At 37.7% G+C, this 23,073-nt stretch overlaps 1 protein-coding gene across 1 annotated transcript in view; it reads left to right on the top strand.

Moving 5' to 3' along the window:
• LOC121876378 (THO complex subunit 5 homolog) overlaps positions 1 to 23,073 on the top strand; it is a 48,596-nt gene that overhangs the window by 13,741 nt on the left and 11,782 nt on the right. The window contains exons 5-10 of the mRNA XM_042381449.1: positions 2,641 to 2,748; positions 4,459 to 4,605; positions 5,028 to 5,154; positions 7,854 to 7,956; positions 8,342 to 8,567; positions 9,368 to 9,528. Of these exons, the coding sequence (XP_042237383.1) occupies positions 2,641 to 2,748; positions 4,459 to 4,605; positions 5,028 to 5,154; positions 7,854 to 7,956; positions 8,342 to 8,567; positions 9,368 to 9,528 (872 nt within the window). The remainder of the gene's footprint in view (positions 1 to 2,640; positions 2,749 to 4,458; positions 4,606 to 5,027; positions 5,155 to 7,853; positions 7,957 to 8,341; positions 8,568 to 9,367; positions 9,529 to 23,073) is intronic.

Here is a 23,073-nt window from a genome sequence, read left to right as displayed (position 1 = left end):
AGTGATCGCGCTGTGTACTGACAATATTTTCGTTTCTAATTCACTTTAGAATGACTGACAAGCATAGCAGTGAGAGTGTTGGTGGTGTTCAGAAGAAAAGGAGACCGTCAATTACTTTTGAGACGAAAATGAAGATGATAATGCAGTATGAAAATGGAAAAACGGTTGCAACCATTTCACGCGACCTAGGCTTCTTGCACTCGACCATATCGACAAATTTGAAGGACAAGGAACATATTCGTGAGGTAGTGAAAGGATCAGCACCTATAAAGGGAACAATAATAACAAAAAAAGACAAGGTCCTATTCATGAGATGGAAAAATTACTTGTGATATAGATGGAAGATCAGATACAAAACCGTGTACCCTTAAGCCTTCTAACCCTACAGGCTAAGGCAAGAAGCCTTTGCGAAAGCCTGAAGGAGCAGGCAGGAGATGAGTGCGACCAAACCTTCACAGCAAGTCATGGGTGGCTTAACAGATTTAAGAACCGCTACAGTTTGTATAGTGTAAAGGTGAGTCGAGAGGCAGCAAGTGCTGATGTTGGTGCTGCCAAAGCTTTTAAAGAGGAGCTAGATCGTGTCATCGTGGAGGGAAATTATTTGCCTGAGCAAATATTTAATGTGGTTGAAACTGGCTTATTATGGAAGCTCATGCCAGAACGGACATACATCCACAAAGCGGTGAAAACCATGCCGGGATTCAAGGCATTCAAGGACCGAATCACACTTCTGTTGGGGGGAATGTAGCTGGTTTCAAGATAAAGCCCTTCATGATCTATCATTCAGAGAACCCAAGGGCTTTTAAACATGTCAGCAACCACACACTGCCAGTGTTTTATCACAGTAACAAGAAAGCATGGATGACCCTAGTACTGTCTGAGGGTTGGTTCCTGACTTGTTTCATTCCACGAGCCAAGGACTATTATCTGCAACAAGGGATTGCATTCAAGATTTTGTTAATTTTGGATAATGCTCTGGGACACCCACCACACCTGGACGACCTGCACTCTGATGTTAAGGTAGTCTACATTCCACCGAACACTACCTCTTATCACCCAACCCATAGATCAAGGTGCTATTGCAGCTTTTAAAGCGAATTATTTATGTACGACCTTCGCTCAGGCTGCTGCTGCTACTGAAGGTGAGAAAACGCTCAGAGAGTTTTGGAAGGACTACAACATTTTGCAATGTATAAAGAACATAGCTGCAGCATGGGATTGAGGTTACAGGTCAGTACATGAATGGAATATGGAAGAAAGTTCTGAAAAGATATGTGAACAGTTTCAAAGGATTTAATGAAGGTGAAGCAACTTTTGAGATTAGTAACAAGATAGTGGAGTTGGGTAAACAGCTGGAGTTAGAAATTGATAATGAAGATGTTGAGCAGTTGGTTGAAAGTGTAGCAGAAGAGCTAAGTTACGAGGATCTTATTGAACTAGGTGCACAGAAAATTGCAGAGGAAGAAGTGAGTCAAAATGTAGAAGAACCTGCACCCCCCAAAAATTTTTAGTGAAACAATTGTGCAATCTAAATTGGACATTTTTTTTAACAAGTCCTCCATTGCTGTCTCCTCACGCCCCTCCAGTGCTGCCACTTCACTCCCTAAAGATGATCCAATACCTTCAACAAGCAAGTTTCCCCTGTATGTTAATCTGTCTGAAGAAAGCGACATTCATGACCCACCCAGCCCTATCTCCTCCACTACTTCATCCAGTTAACGTAGTCTCCATGTATAATTATAAAATTATGGGGGCCCTGTGTGCATTCAGCTGACTACATTAAAGGTAAGTGCACAGTAACACTGTAATCATTCTTCATTATTGATTACTTTTACTGTACTGTATTTCATTTTAGATTTTCTATGTATTATTTTTTGCATTTTCGACTTACGACCTGGATTTGGGTCCCTAACCCTGTTGTAAGTCGGGGAGCAGCTGTATACATATATGAACCAATCATTTTTTATTGTATTTTTATAGGAGGGGGGGAAGTGTCTCGATAAGTTGGAATTTGGGATAATTTGGCAAGGCCTGAGTCCTATACGTGCCGAGTTATCAAGACTAGCGAGATTATCCTAAAACTATATCCAACGCTTGTGAGATATCACATGGATTATGCGGTTCAGTTTTGGTCACCGTACTACAGAATGGATATCGATTCCTTAGAAAGCATACAGAGGAGGATGACAAGACTAATCACGGACATTAGGAACCTTGAGTATAGAGACAGATTAAAGCATCTGAATTTACACTCCCTCAAGAGGCTTAGAGTGAGGGGTCATATGAAAACAACCAATCATAAACCTTATTCTTACTAAAAGGATAACTAACTTGACTCCACAAATGATAAAGTGAACTGTTATAGGTACACAGAATTTTGCTCAATAAATGGATAGAAGCTTGTTCATTGAATCTTAATTTCCTAAAACACTACTCTCATTAAGCCAAATTCTTGTTCATCAGTTACTTGTTCAGTTGGACCTTGTCGTAGTCTGATACTTACAAATCTTAATGTGTTTGCAGTGTAACGTGATTCATATGCACTGCTGGAAGGCTTCTTTGTTTTCCTAAATACTTATTGGTATGTTCCTGTATAGATAACTCTTAAATTATTGTATACTACATTTCATATGCTTTCAGGCAACTCGTCCATTACAAGATGCCTTGGACTTACCCATAGATGCTAAGAGAGAACAGCAGAGGATAGTGCAGCTTTTACCAAGTCCTCTCTACACACTCTGGGTTCAGGTTAGTGTAATGCACTGGTAGGTTATTTTAGTGCCTTAGCCGGATTGAAATTGTTGGAATAAAAATACAGTATAGTCTGCATTTACTCGGTCAATTGAACCCGTGGAGTACCGCGTAAAACGAGAAACGCGTAAATGAAATAACAGATCATATGGGATTAATTGAAATAGAGACTGGGCCGACCCCCAAACTTAACTTTTTCTGACACAATACGTACGTTGTAGTAAAAACAACATCTTAATTTTATGATGGTATGCACACACAATTAATAATTAAGAGAAATATCAATAATATTAGGTTTTTTAACACTTACCTTAGTAAAAAAGCTGGGTCGGCACATGTGGATGGCGGCTGGTTCCGAGGCAGAGGGCAGATTAGTTGCCCTCCGGTAAATCACTTTCACTACTCGCAGAGGTTTCCAGGGCCTCCCAGACAAACCTCTCAAAGTCCATATCCTCACTGTCAATATCACTATCACTGACTTGGGCTGGCTGTGGTTGTGGTGGGTTGCGGGCAAGGAAGTCCTCAATACTACGTTGACGACTAGCATTGATGTTGTCGAGATAGATCTGGATATACGGCTCCATAACTTTCGTCAGATGGTTATTAGACTCTTCATACCGATGCTTGTCTGGGTCGTTGTCAAGGATGAGCTTAAGTTTCTCCCCAACTCGATGATTTCCTTCACATTATCATGGCTTGGTCCAGGTAATTCAATGTTTTTCTCTGGTGGTGGGGGTCCTGCGGAAGCCATTGTGAGTTGTGAGGGGAATAGCGGGCACAAGAGAGAACTGTATACGCCGACTGAGAACAATGAGACAGGCCCTGCTAGGTCAACGACTTCTACCCTCTGGTGGCAGGGCACGTCAGGGAATGCGTGGGTGGTAAGGATCACAGTCTGATACGTCATATGACGTCAGCGATAACGTAAGAGCGGCCTATTGCGCACCACTCACCGCGCCGCTTTCCGCGTATGGTCAAGAATGGACCGTGTGAGTAAAAAATGGCGCGGCGGTCTGGACCTCTCCAGCCTCTCGCTGCGTAATTAAAGCATTTTCATTCTGGCAAGGCACCGCGTAAATGACCAAACGTGTAAGCAAAAGCCGCGTAAATGCAGACTATACTGTAGTACTAATTTAAATTAATCACCTTTATTTTCAACCATTTTTGTATTGATATCTTCTGTCACTGTCTCTGTTTTTTAATCACTCAGTACATTATTCATGTAATTTCAAAATCTCTCCATTTCTTCCTCTTTTTTTTCATTCCTTGGTGCATGTGTACTTATAACAATGCATCCTTCAGACTCTGACTGACTCCACAAACAGTACACATTCACATACAGTACAGGGTATACCCACTTTCCATCTCTCAACAGGAGTACCATCACACCTTTCACTGTGACACTCCTGATCTCATGCTCTGCACCTGCCCCCAGTAGACCTCTCATTTGCCCTTCAATTTATTAATTTTTCTCAGAACAGAACATCCAGAATCCTTTCAATCACCATTACACTAGTCTTCTTGCTTGTATCCCATCATCTTTATAATATCCACACATTTCATTTTTCTTTACATTTGTTTATGATTGGTAATTATTATACATAGGGTGGGGTTATAAGCCCCACACTCCAGGAATAATTGCACCACTGGCAGGTGTTGATGTTACTTTATGTATTTGGTTCCTAATATGTACCAATATTTTATCAGGCATCTGCATATGGTGAAGCTTTTGACCCCTTCATTAAAGTTGAAGTCTTTGGAGATGTCGATGCAGCCAAGAAACTCATTGTAAAAGAAGAAGATACTCGAACTGAAAACCTGTCAGAGTCAGATAATGATCAAGATCAACAAGAGGTGAGGGACAAGTACAGTTATCAGGCTTTAGCAGTGTTCTGTCAACTGTGTGTTTGGAGTGTATAATATATTGCTGCATCTCAGCAATCCATTCTTGAACCCCACTTTGTAAAGTAACATCTCAGTTTGAGTTTCTTTTACCGTTTTCACCATCTCTGTTGACATTACAGAATTTGTCTGATTTTACATCCTCTATCTATATCCAGAGGGCTTCCTTCAGCTTACCATGTTAATTATTTTTTTGAAGATCCTTGTACAGTATTGTCATAGATCATATAGTCCTAATACTCTTATACCCTTTACTGTATTTTTTAATCTTAGTAATGTCTAGCTTACAGTACCTTGTAGATTTTGTAGTTTCTCACGGAAGTTTATTTTTTGCTTTTTAGTTTTCCACATGATACTTTAACCTTTGTTTTCAGGAGAATCTTTCCCGTAAGAAGCGCAATCGTAAGTCCCAGAAATTGGATGCAGAGGACTTGGATGATGGAGTGAAGCAGATGCTAGGCTTACATCCACTCTTTGTAAAGATTAATGTAAACACAAAGGGTAAGGGAAAATTGAAGTTTTTCATTACAAATATTTTAGTGATTTTAAGTCTTTAACTTGCAGTCACTCTTCTTACTAACTTAACTAATTTTACATCAATAGACACCATTTGTACATTTGTTGACAGATTTTATATCTGAATTAGTAAAGTGTCCCTTAATGTGTCTTAACCCCTTCACAACGGGATGCCACGTTTAATATTTTATTTGCTTAACACCAGATGATTTTATTCTGCATAGTGGGGACCCCATACTCAAGTGGTTAATAAAGTTTTTCAGTTTTCAATGAACAATGATTATCCACATTCAATTTCACTTGTTTTCATTATATTTTTTTTTAATATACTGTACAGCTACTCCCCAACTTACGACGGGGTCAGGGACCCAAATCCAGGTCATAAGTCGAAAATGCTTAAATAATACATAGAAAATCTAAAATGGGTGTATCTTTTTCTTCTCAGCACCACAAAACACTCACTTTTATGCTTTCCAGCCATTTTAAAGTGAATTACAATGAAAATTTTGTCAGTACACAGCGCAATCACTGACGTTGTGACTCGAAAATACGTAATTAGGCAAAATTTTGGTACGACTGAGGCGGTCGTATGTCCGGGTGGTTGTAAGTCTGGGAGTAGCTGTATTTATAGTACACTATGTATTACTGTACTTTTGTCTTTTCATGTTTCTTGCCAATACCAACTTTTGTCTAATTGCTTCGTGAAACTAAGAATTTTGTTTCTATACTAATGGTAGTGGTTTTATTAGTACAGTGGTCTCTCGTTTTTCGTGGGGGTTATGTTCCTGATATTATCGCGAAAGAGTAAAACCGCAAATGCTCTTTTCGGGGTTTTCACTTTCCATGTAATATTCAATATTATAACGTATCCCCGATCACCGGTATGGCCCTAAACTTGCTTCTAATGATCTGTAAATCCCCCTCACTCTCACATATCATTAAATAACATGTAAAGACAACAAAATAAAGATACAAATAAAAAAATTATTTTTTATATTATGCACCAAAAAAAATAAAATAAAAATACAGCGCATATGGAATACTGTACTCACCAGCTCAGTTATGTTGTTCCATCCTCTTGATCCTCCCCCCTGCTACATCACAGCATTATACACTACAATAAAGTTTATTAAGTTCTGATAAATATGGCACAATATTTGTATACTAAGTGCTCAAGACACAACCTGTGGTAAGCAGTGACAACAACGGTGTTTGAGAGATGGTGAGTGCTGGCAACATTACTAGGGAGAGCTGGTCAGTGGTACTGATCAGCTGTTACTGCTCTGTAAACAAGAGACTGAGAGTATACTGTTGTGCAATAGCTCATCTGGGATTGAGTGTGGGATTTTTTGGGGGAAAGTTAATTATTTTTTTTAAATATTTTATTAACCCAGCACCATATGAACTTAATAATGTGGAAATTATGGTGAATTGCATACTGTCATTATAAAAGGATGGCAGCTGCCGATTGGGAGGTGCTGAGTTGTCCTCCCTCCCACCTCTGCCACCTGCTCTTCCTGAGTACACACCAAACATAGTTTTGTACAGTATCTTAATATAATTCATACATTCTTTTCCTATAATTAATTCATTTCCTGGCACTAAATGAATGTTTCTTGTGTCTCCCACTTCCCCCACCACCTTGAGCGATGCTATCACCGTTCACCGCCAGCATCTCCACAAGTATCACCGCTGAAGTGTGGATATAAATGTTTACCTTTCTTCCAGAAGAATTTGGAGACAAGCGGTATGTGGCAGTGGTTCTCTCACATGTTGCGTCACCTTTGCTGCTGCTGGCGCACTCGCAGTAACCGCATCAACAATGTTTTTCTCTCATTTTTTTATGTAGTGAGCTGTTTATTCGTTCATCCCGTATGCCCTAGCGCATGCTGCATAACTCATGCCACTCTCAACTTTCTTTATTATTTCGACTTTCTCTCTTTGGCTTCTTTGGTGCATTATCGCCTTTATCACCATCTTTAGAAGGACATTTTGGAGCCTTGATGTGAATTTCGAGCACAAAACACGAGTCACAGCAAGATGTATACACAGTATGACAGGTGACGCGAGTGAGACAGGAGAAGCAGGAAGCTGCTCTCTGTGGTAATGATGCCTGCCGGTTTCTTGCAGAAACTCTTTTGCATGCGCAATGCAACCGCATACAAAATTAGTACAGTAATACCTGTTGCAATCAAAACATATTTCTGATGAAAATCCGCGAATAGTTGAAACCGCAAATAAAAAATCTGCAAAAAAGACGGAGAAATGTACATGGACCCAGTCAAATGGTCCACTGCCTTTACTGGCTTGACCTGGCTACTCTTCCAAACTTTATCTATGCCTTTGTATTACTGTATTTTGTTTAGTGTAGAATATTATGATGGGATGTATATGCAATGAAAAGGACAACTTATAGATTTTGTCATTTGAAAACCAAAAGAAAATATCTTAAAAGGCACTGAATGTAACTAGTTTGAAGCAAAAAGGTAAAAGTTTCTTAAGAGAGATCCCCAAGACTGGGGACGGGAATTAACTTCCCTTTGCGCTCTTCCACGCAATGTGTATCACAACTCACTCCACACAGAAAAGACAGTTAAAGAAGGTCCTACATTATTATGTGATTTAAAAACAAAACTCTTGTTGCTCATGGTGATTGTTAAGTTTTCAACTCTTTTATTTTTCAGAAGGTAACAGTGTTGTTATTACGTTTTACTATATGCAGACCTTACGCATTGTGACTGCTAAATGTTCAGTGCATCTTCAGGAGAAAACCAAGTGTGCTCTGACGTAAGAATTCTTGTATTTTTTTTTTATCTTTAGTGTGTAGACAAAATTTAAGTAATTTTGTTCTTATATGATTAAGTTAATTATTATGTTTTTATAATGTTATAACCAATGTGCTTAAGATGTTAGGAGATATTTTGAAGGGTGCCATTTAATCTTACAGATAGGAATTGATGAAACAGTACAGTGTCTTATGTATACCTTGGTGCAATAGCTTGTGTGTGTGCAAAATTTACTGATGAAATGGTGCTAGTGAGGAAGCACAGGATAACGTTTGTTGACATTGGAAATGAAATTTGAAAATAAATTTTTTTTAAAGGTTTCTGAGAATAGGATATTTTATTTTTAAAGTGTCTGTGAACAGGATATCATAAAATTATTTTCTCAGAGATGTGATCAGTGGAGATACACTTTTGAACTGCCTCGTTCCTGATGATGATGGACAAACGTCACCAAACCCAGCTAACTTCTTTCAACTGAACCGCCTTCGTATAAACCTCTCTGATCACCTTAGTGCCACTGGTCGACCTTACAAGTGGGCTCAGTCTCTCTCAGGGTTATCATTTTCAAGTTCCAAACAAACACATGTTAGTGGGGAAGACTCGCAGGATACAGTAAGATAATTATTTATATCTACCTTATTTTATGTACAATATATCAAAAACAGTTTATTGTGTAACTTTACTACATAAACACTTCAGGGACAAATGCATGCTGCTGAATAAGGTGGCATTCTTCTGATAAAGTATAAAGCTACCTCATAGATTTGTACTTGCACAACTCATGCCTGTACAAGTGTGAACCAATTGTGCTCACTGGGTTCTTAATAGTTTATCTTCATGGTGTTGATGACTTTAATTAATTTAATTTATGACATGAACTCCAGCAGCATTCATTCATTCCCATAAATGTGTATAAATGTCCAGCTCTTCTAAAGGAGTAACTTTATTTGGGTTATTGAGCGTGTTGCTACTCATCATTCATTAGTAATCCTTTGTTAGCCGGAATCCCGCAAACCCAGAACTCTCCGATAGCCGGAATTGAAATTTTCCGAGGGACACATTTTCTGGAAAATTCTGATAAAATTTTCTCAGTACCCGGAAAATTCCAGGGATGGGGGAGTCTTTTCTGGGTTTGAAAAATTAAAATCAGATGCATTTTCTGGAAATTCCGAGAAAATTTTTCCGGTACCCGGAAAATTCCGGGGATGACGGATTTTTTCCGGCTTTGAGAGATGATGTCATGTGCAATTTCTGGAACTTTCGTTTTCCATTACCCAGAAAATTCCGGGGATGAGGAGTTTTTCTGGCTTTGAGATAGTCGTCTCGTTACCCGGAAATCTCTCATTCCCAGAAGTGCTCTGCACCAATTATTGTTCTGGCTAGCAGAGATATATCTATTTGTAATATTTCAGTCAACAGGAGCAGGAAGCTCTCTTGGTGATGGTGAGATGGTGGTGTGGCAAGATAGTGCTGAGCAAATGCCCCACACCATTCAGGCCATCCGTCGCAGACTACAAGCCAGACTGGCTTTACATGCCCAGCTGGTAAACCTCGAAACTGCCAATTCAACTAGGTAAGGGCTTGTTGTCACTGCATTTGCATGTAATGAATGTAAAATTATAAAATTCCAGCAATAAAATTATATTCTAACTTTAGTCTGAGACATTATACTGTATAAGATAAAAACATTAAGCCTAAAACATCAAACCCTGGCTGGGAAGATGGGGGGGAAGAAGGGAGGGAGGGGAGGGAAGTGACAGTGACATGTTTGACAATTGGCACCGAAGGTCTAGTGAAATATTTATTTGTTTATTTGTGTCCTTTAGATTGAGTTTATGTGTTTTGCTTATAAAATGTCACAGAAGTGACCGGGGAGAATATAATTTACATTGCTGGCATTCTTATGAGATAGTGATTAATTTGAATATAATCATGCTATAGTTTGTACTAGACAAAAATTTTATCAATCATTTAGTACATTATTTTGAGTACATGTACAGTACAGCTTTGCCCTATAGGACAGTGTAATGTGCCCAGAGAAACATTAGGCGCAAAATTTTAAATATGATGCGCCAGATTGACTCGTGCAAAATGGGAAAGATTCGCTTTAAATTAAAACATTGTCCTTAATTGTGGGTGTCGCTTTAAATAAATAATCTTAAATTTAATCACTTTAAATCAATGTTCTACTGTACACACTTTGTACTGAAATGTACTTTACTACACTAGACTAACAATTTTATCTCATGTGTAAACTATGTGATGTTTATACTCAAATTAATTACTATCATACAAAAATTCCAGAAATGAAATTTATATTCTGTTAAGTCTAGTCAGCTACATTTTATAAGATAAAAACTTTAAGCCTAAAACCACCTTCACCCTGGCTGGGAGGATGGGGAAGGGGGAGGGGAGGTGTTGATAGCCGAGCAGTGAAGGTTACCAAGTGCATATTTATCACTCATAAAGAGGGAGTTTAAGTTTTTCTCTTATAAAATGTCATTGAATTGGCTTGGCAGAATATAACTTACATTTCTGGAATTATTCCAAGATAGTGATTAATTTGAGTACAAACATCCCATAGTTTGCCCAAAGGACAATTATTTCTTTTACTTTTTTCACTATGTATTTTGGATGGTGTGTTAATGAGTAAAAATAAATGAAGAAAGTTATGTATATCTGCCCTAAAATATGAGTTGGAAAACTTGTACTCAAATGTACAACACTAAAGGACTAAAATATTTATATCTTGTGCAAATTATGTGATGTTTATACTAAAATTAATCAATATCTTGCAAAGATTCCAGAAATACTAGTTATATTCTGCTAAGTCTAGTCAGCGACATTTTATAAGATAAAAACTTTAAGCCTAAAACTACCTTTTCCCTGGCTGGGAGGGAGGGAGGGAAGTTAAGTGCCCACTCATTATTTTGTCCAGGAGCTGATGGTCCGGCATGGACCATCAGCTCCCGGAAAATCGGTGGTGTACCTGTAAAGAAAAAGCGAACTGGCGAATGAGGCGACACCCAGTCCATCCTCTCCCCCCCACCTCTAGCACATTTACATATGAAGTGTCATCTCTCGTACCTATTTCCTCTCGTTTGGCCTATATCAAATCTGGGACACCCGCGACTGTAGAATTTTGCGAATAACAGTCTTTGAGACCCTATCTTTAATATTATATGTAACATAAATTAGGAACCAAAAATAAGTAAATTAGAAAAACAATTATTTAAGCCTTCTAAATATTATAAAGGTATGGACAGTTACTTTATACAAATGTATAATGTGTTAATCAAAAATAAATTAAATGAGAAGCAAGTAAATGAGGTGTGTTGTTAGGGAAGTCAATTGGATTGCAGTCGTGGCGATACATTCTCTACTGCCTGCCTCACTAGGCCTCACATGTCCCATACCGTACCTCTTTTACCACTGCATCGTCAACACAGACACACATGAATGAACACCTGACACACAACCCTGTGAATGAATTAAGCGTACATACTGAATATTAAGTTTTCCTGTAACAATCTTATGACTGGGAAGAATATATAATTTATCTGTCTTAAGCGTGATATCAACATTATGGGAACAAAATAATTAGCAGTGTTACTTATTTATATAAAGTGTACTTTTCCCACCTCATAATGAGCTGCTGTAGAGGCCTCAGTAATGATGTGTTGGTCATAATATATATACAGTAATACCCCGATTTACGCGGTCAATTGAACCCGCGGAGTAGCGCGTAAAACGAGAAACGTGTAAATGGAATAACAGAACATATGGGATTAATTGAAATAGAGACTGGGCCGACTCCCAAACTCCACTTTTTCCGACATAATACCTACGTTGTAGTAAAAATAACATCTTAATTTTATGATGGTATGCACACACAATATTTAAGAGAATGACAGTCGCCAGGTTAATGTCCATTCAAGTGATGGACTCAACTCCCTTCCCCCCCTCCCCCCCTCTTCCCACGCTCGCTGGCTCCTCCCTCTCTGAGAAATGTTTGGGTGAAAACACTAGATTTTAAGGTATAGTAATAAATAATACCTCAGACTAAAGTTAGGATAACATAATTGACATTTCTGGATTCCTTGCAAGGCAAGGAATATTTTGAATATAAATGTCATATATTTTGCACAAAAGATATAATTTTGGCTTTGTAAGCAAAATTCTTAAATTAGATAAAAAATTTGGATGTCTAATGCAAATTCCATGATGTTTATATTTAAAATAATCAAAATCTTATAAGAATTCCAGCAATGTAAATCATATTCTGGCCAGGTAATTTGTATGAATTTTATGAGCTAAAACAAATATCTTCAGTAAATAAACAAATTATTATTCACCCAGACACTATCTGTCAATCAAAATACTCTACCTCCGCTCCCCCCATCTTCGCATGCTCGCTGGGTCCCTCCCTACCAGAGAAATTTTTGGGAGAAAACAGTATATTTATATTTTTAGTTATAAATAATACCTCAGACTAAAGTTAGGATAACATAATTGACATTTCTGGATTCCTTGCAGGTCAGGGAATATTTTGAATGTAAACTTCATATATTTTGCACAAAAGATAAAATATTTGCTTATTTTCATGTTCTCCTTAAATTACATCTAAAATTTGTATGTCTAATGCAAATGTTAAGATGTTTATATTTAAAATGATCACCCTTTTGTAAGGATTCCAGCAATGTAAATTATATATTATATGAGCTAAAAACATATATATCTTCAGTAAATAAACAAATTATACTTCACCCGCATAAATGAGTAAATTCACCGCGTAAATCGGGCATCCCGGTTTATGTTGTTTAAGTCGAGTTACAAGATCTTTACCTGTCTGGCCTAAGTAAAACATAGTACATTCCTTGCAAGGAACCTTATAAATGCAGCCGCCTGTATTGTTTTATATATATATATATATATATATATATATATATATATATATATATATATATATATATATATATATATATATATATATATATATATATATATATATATATATATATATATATATATATATATATATATCATTAGCCCAATAAAGCACGCGACTTCTACATACAATCAACACCTCAACCCGCCATGATTCGAACCCACGGCACACAAGCCTATGACTGTGACCGGGGAACGCTAACCGCTGGACCACCAGGATACTAAAAGCAGTCCTAGACTTTGTTATATTTCACACAAAGCCTGTTCAACGAGCTTATGGCGCCGTGAACCTCTAATGGGGACCACCCGTATCACTTAGGTGGTCAGAGTAACGTTTTACCAAATCCGGTTGAGAGGATCCATATATATTTCATTTCGAAGCCGGATTTGGTAAAACGTTACTCTGACCACCTAAGTGATACGGGTGGTCCCCATTAGAGGTTCACGGCGCCATAAGCTCGTTGAACAGGCTTTGTGTGAAATATAACAAAGTCTAGGACTGCTTTTAGTATCCTGGTGGTCCAGCGGTTAGCGTTCCCCGGTCACAGTCATAGGCTTGTGTGCCGTGGGTTCGAATCCTGGCGGGTTGAGGTGTTGATTGTATGTAGAAGTCCGCGTGCTTTATTGGGCTAATGAAATATATATGGATCCTCGTGTTTCGAAGCCGGATTTGGTAAAACGTTACTCTGACCACCTAAGTGATACGGGTGGTCCCCATTAGAGGTTCACGGCGCCATAAGCTCGTTGAACAGGCTTTGTGTGAAATATAACAAAGTCTAGGACTGCTTTTAGTATCCTGGTGGTCCAGCGGTTAGCGTTCCCCGGTCACAGTCATAGGCTTGTGTGCCGTGGGTTCGAATCCTGGCGGGTTGAGGTGTTGATTATATATATATATATATATATATATATATATATATATATATATATATATATATATATATATATACACACACACACACACATATACAGTCATCGCCGGTTAACGTCCGATCCCATATACGTCCGTCCCCAAACAAACAAAAAAAAAAGTGACGCCTGCTTGACCACCACTCCACGACCCCCTGACGGAGACATAATGATCCTCCCCATACTGGTCAGATATTATGTGTTAAAGGAATATGCTTCCTTACTTAGGCTTTTTTAAGCATATGCCTACAGGTGAAATGTTAACCTACATCTATTGAGGATAAAATCTTTCACCTACAAATTGACAATAACACATTTGCTGTAATCAGTCATATCTAGTTGCCTCAACAATTGCAACCCCAGTTGCAATTGGGGTTGCAATTTCAAATTCTGTGGCATTACTAAAAATAGTAAAGTTTCTGGTGCACTCTAAGATTAAGAGAGAAAACGGAGGACTCAGGCGTCCTGATGTGAGAGAAAACGGACTCGTATGATGGGGGACCAAATAAAAAAAGCATAACTCCATGTTTTGTGGACTACAGTATTAAGCGTACCCTTTTCATCACTTTGTAATAAACCTAGCCATGCCTATGTGTGTTTATGATATTTACCATAACATTATATATATATTTAGTGGGTCTAAATGGCCGTAAAATGGGAAACTTGGGGTTGGGTCTTGGGTAAATGAACCAATTAGAAGAAATCCCATAGGTTCTGCACTTTCGTCATCGGCGGGGTCCCAATTAGGCGCGATAGCCAAGGGATGACTGTACTGTACTGTAAATACTTGTGACACTGGCCAGTTGCTTCTGGTGTTATAGTACAGGGGTACCAAGTGACAGCACTAGGATCCCGCTTCCTGTATCAAGGAATAAACAATTGAAATTGAAAAAAAAAACATTCAAATAATGTGAAGTAGTGAACCAAATGGCCCTAGAGCGGGAATAGTCACGTTTTCGTCATGTATGCATCGCGTATTCTTATAGATTATGCTGCCAGGCGTATAATGATACAGTACAGTAACTATATATCCATAATATGTTTTGATAGATATAAGAAATGCTTATGTTACTGTTTCTGTTTTTTGTCTATTGTAGTGTACAGTACATTACTTAATTTGATTTCCTTAATTACGAAATAAAAAGTTTACAAACTGTATAACAGTTTAGGCTTTGTTTTTGCTCTTGGCAGTGTCGCATCATCATCGTCCATTCCTCATTACCTCCGCGTATCATGAACGTTAATATTCCATTGTCTTCATTTGATTTTATTAAAATCAATCCACCCTAAAGTTAATTATGGGTCCCAAACGCAGCTCAACCAGCCCTAGTGGTAGCAGCAGCAAGAAACAACGCAAGAGCATTAATTTGCAGGAGAAGCAGAAAATAATAAGACAGCGTGACGGCGGTACATCTGTGAATGATATAGCAAGTGATTTCGGCATGTCACACTCTACGATCACGAAGATAATGAAAAACAGAGAGAAGATTCTTGAAGCGGTAAAAGGATCGGCTTCACTGAAGGCAACAAGATTGACCAAGTTTCGAGAGGGGCCGATATCAAATATGGAAAAGATGCTGATGACCTGGATTGAAGACCAGACTCAAAATCCAGTCCCACTCAGCCCGCTAACCATCAAGACCAAAGCAAAAAGTTTGTTCGAGATGTTGAAGCAACAAGCAGGTGCCGACTACGACAGAGTTTTTCGCAAGCTCTGGCTGGTTTAAGCGCTTTAAACATCGCTATGGGCTACATAACGTCAAGGTCAGCGGCGAGTCAGCGAGCGCGGATTCTGCAGGCGCGGCGGAATTCATCGAAACCTTGGACAACCTTATTGTCGAGGGAGGATATTTGCCCCAGCAAATAATTAATATGGACGAAACCTCGTTGTTTTGGAAGAGGATGCCCGAAAGGTCATTCATACACAAGGAGGCCAAGTCGATGCCAGGCTTTAAGGCATTCAAGGATCGAGTGACTGTTATGTTGGGCGGGAGTGTTACCGGATTCAAGTTGAAACCTTTTGTGGTGTGGCATAGTAAAAACCCCAGGGCTTTTAAAAAAAAGTCAACAAACATACGTTACCAGTGTATTATAGAGCCAACCAAAAGTCATGGATGTCGCAAGCATTGTTCCAGGATGCTCTTCTCAACTGCTATGCTAGTGACCTTGAAAAATACTGCAAAGAAGAAGGGATACCGTATATCACGGCCTATAAGGCGGCGGGGTGCATAAGACGCCCCCCCCCAAATTTCCATTTAAAAAGTAGCTTTTGAGCTCTATTTGCTGTATAAGACCAGTACCCCAAATGTGACACTTACCCACTGACTCAGTAGTCCTTTACCAACCATCCTTGATTTTTTAAAATAAGGCCAATTCACTTCAAGTAATGTCATCAAATTATACCCGCTGGTGTAGTGTAAACACTAGTGACGTCACTGAAGCGTGTTGGGAGTGTTCCCTCGTCTCGGTGGTGTGACTATTTATACAACATGTGGTTCAACAGCAACCACCGTATTCTAATTGTGGTGTTTCATTAGGATTTGAGTGAAAAAGGTTACCAGTATGTACTTACTACATACATTTATTACACAAATATATATATATATATATATATATATATATATATATATATATATATATATATATATATATATATATATATATATATATATATATATATATACTATGTACAAAAAATGAATGTTCAATGAATTATTTATGGTGCATTAGGGTACTGGTCACTTCAAATGGGCTATAAATAGCTTGTTATCTCCCCTCCATCTCACCCTGAGCCAGACGGAAGGGTCTTGGTAAATAACATGTTTGCTTATTTTCCATTTACTTTAAATAGATTTACCGAATTATTTGTTTTATTTATTTATTTATAATATACTGTAATATATTAAACACACTGTAATTATTTTCTTTAATTTATAAACTGTTTTGCGACAAAGGAATGTTCTCCAGTAGTGTTTCATTAGGATTTGAGTGAAAAAATATTACGTACTTACACAATTGTTCCTCTTACTTTGACAACACAACATACATACAGTATATTATTTCTCAGTTTTGATCTTTTTTTTTAATTTTTGTATTTATTTATAGTTAGTTACTTAAAATAAGGCCAATTCACTTCAAGTAATGGCATCAAATATTACCAGCTGGTGTAGTGTAAACACTAGTGACGTCACTTGAGCGTCTGTAATTAACCGTCGATAGTTTCAAGAATTAATGCACTTTTCCTTTCTTGTCTCCTCACTGGCAAATGGGGGGGGCGTGGGGAGGGGTGTGTGATGATAGCTGTGTTTATTACAGGGGTATAAATCTCTTTTACGGTATGTTAGACAGGTTTATAATACATTTTTATTATTTTAATATACCGGTAATCTTAATTTGAATCCAGCTTGCCAAACGTAAGTTTCAGTATAAAATAATTAGTGGTAAGACCTTGTGAGTGGCTTACGATGTTTTCATCACCACTCTTGACACACTAAACCACAATATTTAAGAGGTAAGAATTTTAAACTTGGTGGTTTAGACGACCCCCTAACTTTGGGCAGATTTTTTTAATGTTCAAATTTCGTCTTATAGGCCGTGATATACGGTAGAGTTCAAAATTTTGTTTATTTTGGACAATGCTCCAGGTCACCCCTCTTCATTGGTGACCTCCACCCCAACATCAAAGTGGTTTACCTGCCGCCGAATACCACCTCTTTGATTCAGCCTATGGATCAAGGGGCTATTGCAGCATTCTAGTCCTACTATCTCAGGAGGACCTTTGCAATGGCTATTTCTGCAACGGATGATGGCGAGAAGACACTGAGGGAGTTTTGGAGAGAATACAACATATGCCACTGCATCAAGAACATTGCTTGGGCCTGGGATGATGTCACAAAACAATGTATGAACGGAGTGTGGAAAAAAATATTGAAGAGATATGTGAACGATTTCAGGGGTTTTGAGACGATCACAGAACTCGAGAAAATTACTAACAATCTTGTGAACATGGCAAACGAGCTGAACCTCGGCGTGGACGACAACGATATAGAAGAACTGCTAGACATTGTTCCTGAAGAATTAACCAACGAAGAGTTGTTAGAGTTACAGGAACATCGAATAGCTGAAGAAGAGGCAAGGGAAAAGGAAAGCTAGGAGGAGGTGGAGGAGATACCGAAGAAGTTCACTGTAAAGGGGTTATCTAAGTTCTTCGCTGACCTTAACACACTGCTGAAAAGTGCCGAAGAGATGGACCCCAACACTGAACTCTTCTCGCTCATAGAGAGGAATGCACATGCAGTGTTTGCCGCATATCGTCAAATCTACGAGGAGAAGAAAAAGCTGACAAAACAAACAACACTCGACATTTTCATCAAAAAAACAAGTCATCCCCACGACAACCTCAGCCAGGCCCTTCACACGCTACAGATGATATCGTCATTGAAGCTGCAACTGAGGAACCTGTGTATCAAATTGATAGCAGTGACAGTGATGTTGATGATCCAGGAATGGCTTAAAAATTGTGTAATGTATATGTAAATTGTATACTATACTTAAGTTAAATAAGTGAAATGTAAAATTTAATTTTCAAAGTAAAACGTAAGAAAAGTCCATCAGATTTAAGGATACGATACTGCATTTACTTCTCAATCAGTGAACAGTGTAGTGTTTAATTTTACTATACTGTACTGTACCTACCTGTTTTACTGTACAGTAAAAGTCCAAAAATCCGGATGCCAGAAATCCGGACCACCTGAGAATCCGGACTTTTCAAAAAGTCAAACTTTTTGTTTTTTTGCGGGCTTTTGTGTGTATGTGCGCATGCGTGAGCGACACAGCTGCACAGCGACAACAAGCGACCACGTGGTCACCACTTGAAAATGAGCAATCAAACTGTGACAACATATGTAATTTTGAGTCCTACTCTTTCCATTTACAGAGTACTGTACAAGCCCATAATAATGGCTCCTAAAGTAGATAAACTTCGTTGTGTGAAGAGAAAGAAGAACACGTTGAAATTGAGTGACAAACTTGAAATAATTAAGAAACTAGAACGTAGTGTGAGCAATACTTTTCTAATGGAAACATACGACATTGGAAAGTCTACAATTTATGATATAAAAAAGGCAAAGAATAAAATTCTAGAATTCACAGCTTTTTCTTTAAAACTGCTCGTTTTGATAAATGAAGCGTGCTATATTTGCTAATGAATAAACTATCAAAATGTACCTATTAATCTCTTCTTTATTCCTCCTTAAATTTGAATTTTAAAAGTACTGCCTGAGAATCCGGAAAATCTGAAAATCCGGACTGACCCAATCCCCAAGCAGTCCAGATTTTTGGACTTCTACTGTATGTATATTACAGTATACTGTACCTGTATTTTTTTTACTTCAATATATTAGCAATTGTAGACATTATGTTATTTTATTAGCCTTCCTAACCTCTGTGTTTCATTAGTTGTGTACGTTATCTAGTGAATTTAGTCAATATTGTACAGTACAAGTTCACTGCAATACAGTGGTCCCTCGGTTAACAATGGACCTAAGTGCAAACCTATATTGTACATGTACTAAATGATTACGGTACTAAAATTGTTATGTCTATTGCAAATACCTGTATAGATTGTTTATACAGGTATTCAAATAAATTACTATCTTACAAGAATCCCATCAATGTAAGTTATATTCACCCAGGTCGTTTGGGTGGCAAATTATGAGAAGAGCTTAGTCACTCTTAAGTAATGATAAATAAACACCCAGGCCTTCAGTGCCAACTGTCAAATCTTATCTCAAATAAATAAAGACACTCTGTCACCTCACCTCATGTTCGGCTTGCTACCTCCCTCCCTGTGTTCCCAGACAAAAGATTGGTGATTTCTTTATGTTTATTTTATATAATATCTCTAGACCAGGGGTTCTCAACCAGGGGGGAATTCCCCCAGGGGGGGGGGGAATTCAGGTTTTCAAGGGGGGGGAAACTGATTCGGGAGCAAGAGATATGTTCGATGAGAAATCAATCACAGAATTTTGGCCCTTGTTGTGCGATTCCTACCCAAAAGTGGCAGAAAGAGCTATCCGTGCATTGCTTCCGTTTGTGTCGACATATCTTTGTGAGTCAGGCTTTTCAACTCTGTTGCAAATTAAAACGAAGCAACGTAGTAGATTAGAGGTAGAAAATGACCTGCGTTGTGCCCTTTCAAGCACTCCTCCGCGTATCCAAGAATTGGCGAAGAAAAAACAATCACAGGTTTCTCATTGACTGTAATCTTCATCTGAATAAAATTAATTACAAATTTACAATATCCTGGTATTCTATTGAACTTTTTGTTTTTTGCATTATGCTTCAGTTTGGTCTGTTAAGTAATTCATTATAAATATAAAAAAACTATTTTACTTTTATTCAAGTTTTATACATCCATCAACATTTTCAATTGGCATTTAATTTGTAAAACTCCACTATAAAAATAATCCATGTAAAATTGTAAATGTATATGTACTAATATGGAAAAAATAAAGGATTTTCAGTATTATATGCATATTATTTGGAATGCACTTTTTGAGGCAGACAATCTTGGAAAGGAGGGGGAATGACATTCTGACATATGGTGAAAGGGGTGCATGGAGCAAACAAGGTTGAGAACCACTGCTCTAGACTAAAGTTAGGATTATATAATTTGCATTGCTGAAATCCTTGCAAGACAGAGATTAATTTGAATATAAGCGTCATATATTTTGCTCAAGATATAAAAAAATGTAGTACATTAGTGTACAATACTGTACAGGTTGTACCTCTCTAGTCCGGCAACCTCGGGACCTGACCGGTGCCGGACCATGGAAATTCACCCTTTTCCTGGATAGATAGTGACTTGTGCTTATGCCTGGAAGTACTAGCACCACTTTCTCTGCGTCATGGTCTCTTTGAAGACATATTGAAGGGTTAAATGTCGTATAGTAGCTTCTCAAATTTCGCGAGTTTTTAATTCTTAACGTATTTTATTGGAACACACAAAAAAATATATAAATACAAATTTTGACGGCGGAAACTTGAATTTCGACGGGTTTGAACGGCCCGCCAACGTGCAGACGACGTGCATAATCGTGTAAACAGCGTCATTTCTCTTATGTACAAAAGATTCATTATTATTTATTACTGAATGTCTTTTTTATTGAATTAATGTTTATGTGCAAAATGAGCAATACAATTCATTAATAATACTTAGAATATTAAAACACACGAGGAAATGACACAGCATTGTATTCGTTGATTACAAAACCAGTGACTGACTGGTTCTACATATAAAACTGAAGAAAATAAGACCTTGGTTGTAGCTGTAGTAAAATTAATATGGTTGTTTTAAGTAATGTTATTTAATGTAAATAAATGGAACAATAGAAGTAGCTAATGATAATGGTAAACAAAAAGAGAGATCGCATATGTAAGTGCGCACACGTGAAAACATATCATCATTACTTTACATAAGAATATGAAAGCAAACTTATTTACTGTTCATATATATTTTAATTAATGTTTCTGAATTTGTTTTTATTGAATTAATGTACGTGTGTGCAAAATTAACAATACAATTTATTAATAATACGTGGAATATTAGAGGAGACAAGACGGCTGCCGGCATTGTTTATGTTAAAGCTTACGAAACCAGTGACTGATTGGTTCTACATATAAAACTGAAGAAAATAAGACCCTGATTTTAGCTGTAGTAAAATTAATGTAAAAAATGAATATGGTTGTTTGAAGTACCTGTAATGTTATTTAATGTTAATAAATGGAACAATATAAGTAGCTAACCATTAATGGTAAAAAAAAAAGTGAGACTGCTCGTATGTAAGTGCGCACATGTGAAAACATATCGTCATTACTCTACATAAGAATATGAAAGCAACACTTATTTACTGCTCATATATATTGAAGGGTTAAATGTTGTACTCTGTATAGACAAGCAGAGAGAGAGAGAGAGAGCAGCTGAACTGCCGGATGTAAACAAACCTTAATTTCCCGCGGCTTTGTTGTTTTTTGTTTTTTTTACGGGGATTAGCCCACCTGGGCATAGGTCACTGACCCACATTGGGGCCTGAGGGGCAAAAATTTAATACTCCTGTAATAATAATAATAATTCAGATAAGTAAAAAAAAAAAAAGAAGCTGCCTATCTACCTATTGGACAAACTAAAATCGTTCCGGACCACGGGAGTTTCCGGACCACCGAATGCCGGACTAGAGAGGTACAACCTGTACTAATTTGATTACGGTACTGAAATTGTTTTGTCTAGTGCAAATTATAGCATGTTTATATTCAAATTAATCAGTATGTTACAAGAATCCCAGCAATGTTAATTATATTCACCCAGGTCATTTCACTGGCTTTTTATAAGAGAGAAGCTTAGTCACTTAAGAACTGATAAATATACACGCGTTAGACCTGGGCCTGTGCCAACTGTCAAACGTACTACCTCCCCTCCCCCCACGCCCCCTCTCTCTCCCCCATCTGCTGGCGTTGCTGGAATCCTTGTAAAACAGTGAATAATTTTAATATAAACGTCATGTATTTTGCACAAGAGATAAAAATTAATCACCTGTATCACATTACAGTAGTGATTTAACAGTAAAAGTGTATATGTACGTATATAGTATTCCACATACACGTAAGTATAAATACAAAGTTTATGTGATGATCGGACAACGTCCATTTCGGTTAACGTCACGTTTCCAAGAACGTATCTAGGACGTTAACCGGCGCATGACTGTATACTGTTTCTCCCAAACATTTCTCTGGTAGGGAGAAGGTGGGGGGTAGGGAAGGAGGAAGGGACCCAGCGATCGTGTGAGAGGGGGCAGCCGGAGGTGGGGTATTTTGATTGACAGGTAGTGTCTGGGTGACGAATATTTTTTTTATTTACTGAAGATATTTGTTTTAGCTCATAAAATTCATACAAATTACCCGGCCAGAATTAAATTTACATTGCTGGAATTCTTCCAATATGATGATCATTTTGAATATAAACATCATGGATTTTGCATTAGACATACAAATTTTAGATCTAATGTAATAATTTGGTTTACACAAAGCAAATATTTTATCTTTTGTGGAAAATATATGAAGTTTACATTCAAAATATTCCCTGACCTGCAAGTAATCCAGAAATGTCAATTATATTATCCTAACTTTAGTCTGAGGTATTATTTATTACTAAAAGTTAAAATTTAGTTTTTTCACCCAACATTTCTCTGGTAGGGAGGGAAGGTGGGGG

Source organism: Homarus americanus, unplaced genomic scaffold, assembly GCF_018991925.1.
Source record: "Homarus americanus isolate GMGI-L3 unplaced genomic scaffold, GMGI_Hamer_2.0 scaffold34921, whole genome shotgun sequence".
Taxonomy (NCBI): domain Eukaryota; kingdom Metazoa; phylum Arthropoda; class Malacostraca; order Decapoda; family Nephropidae; genus Homarus; species Homarus americanus.
This window is presented reverse-complemented; position numbering and strand designations above follow the sequence as displayed.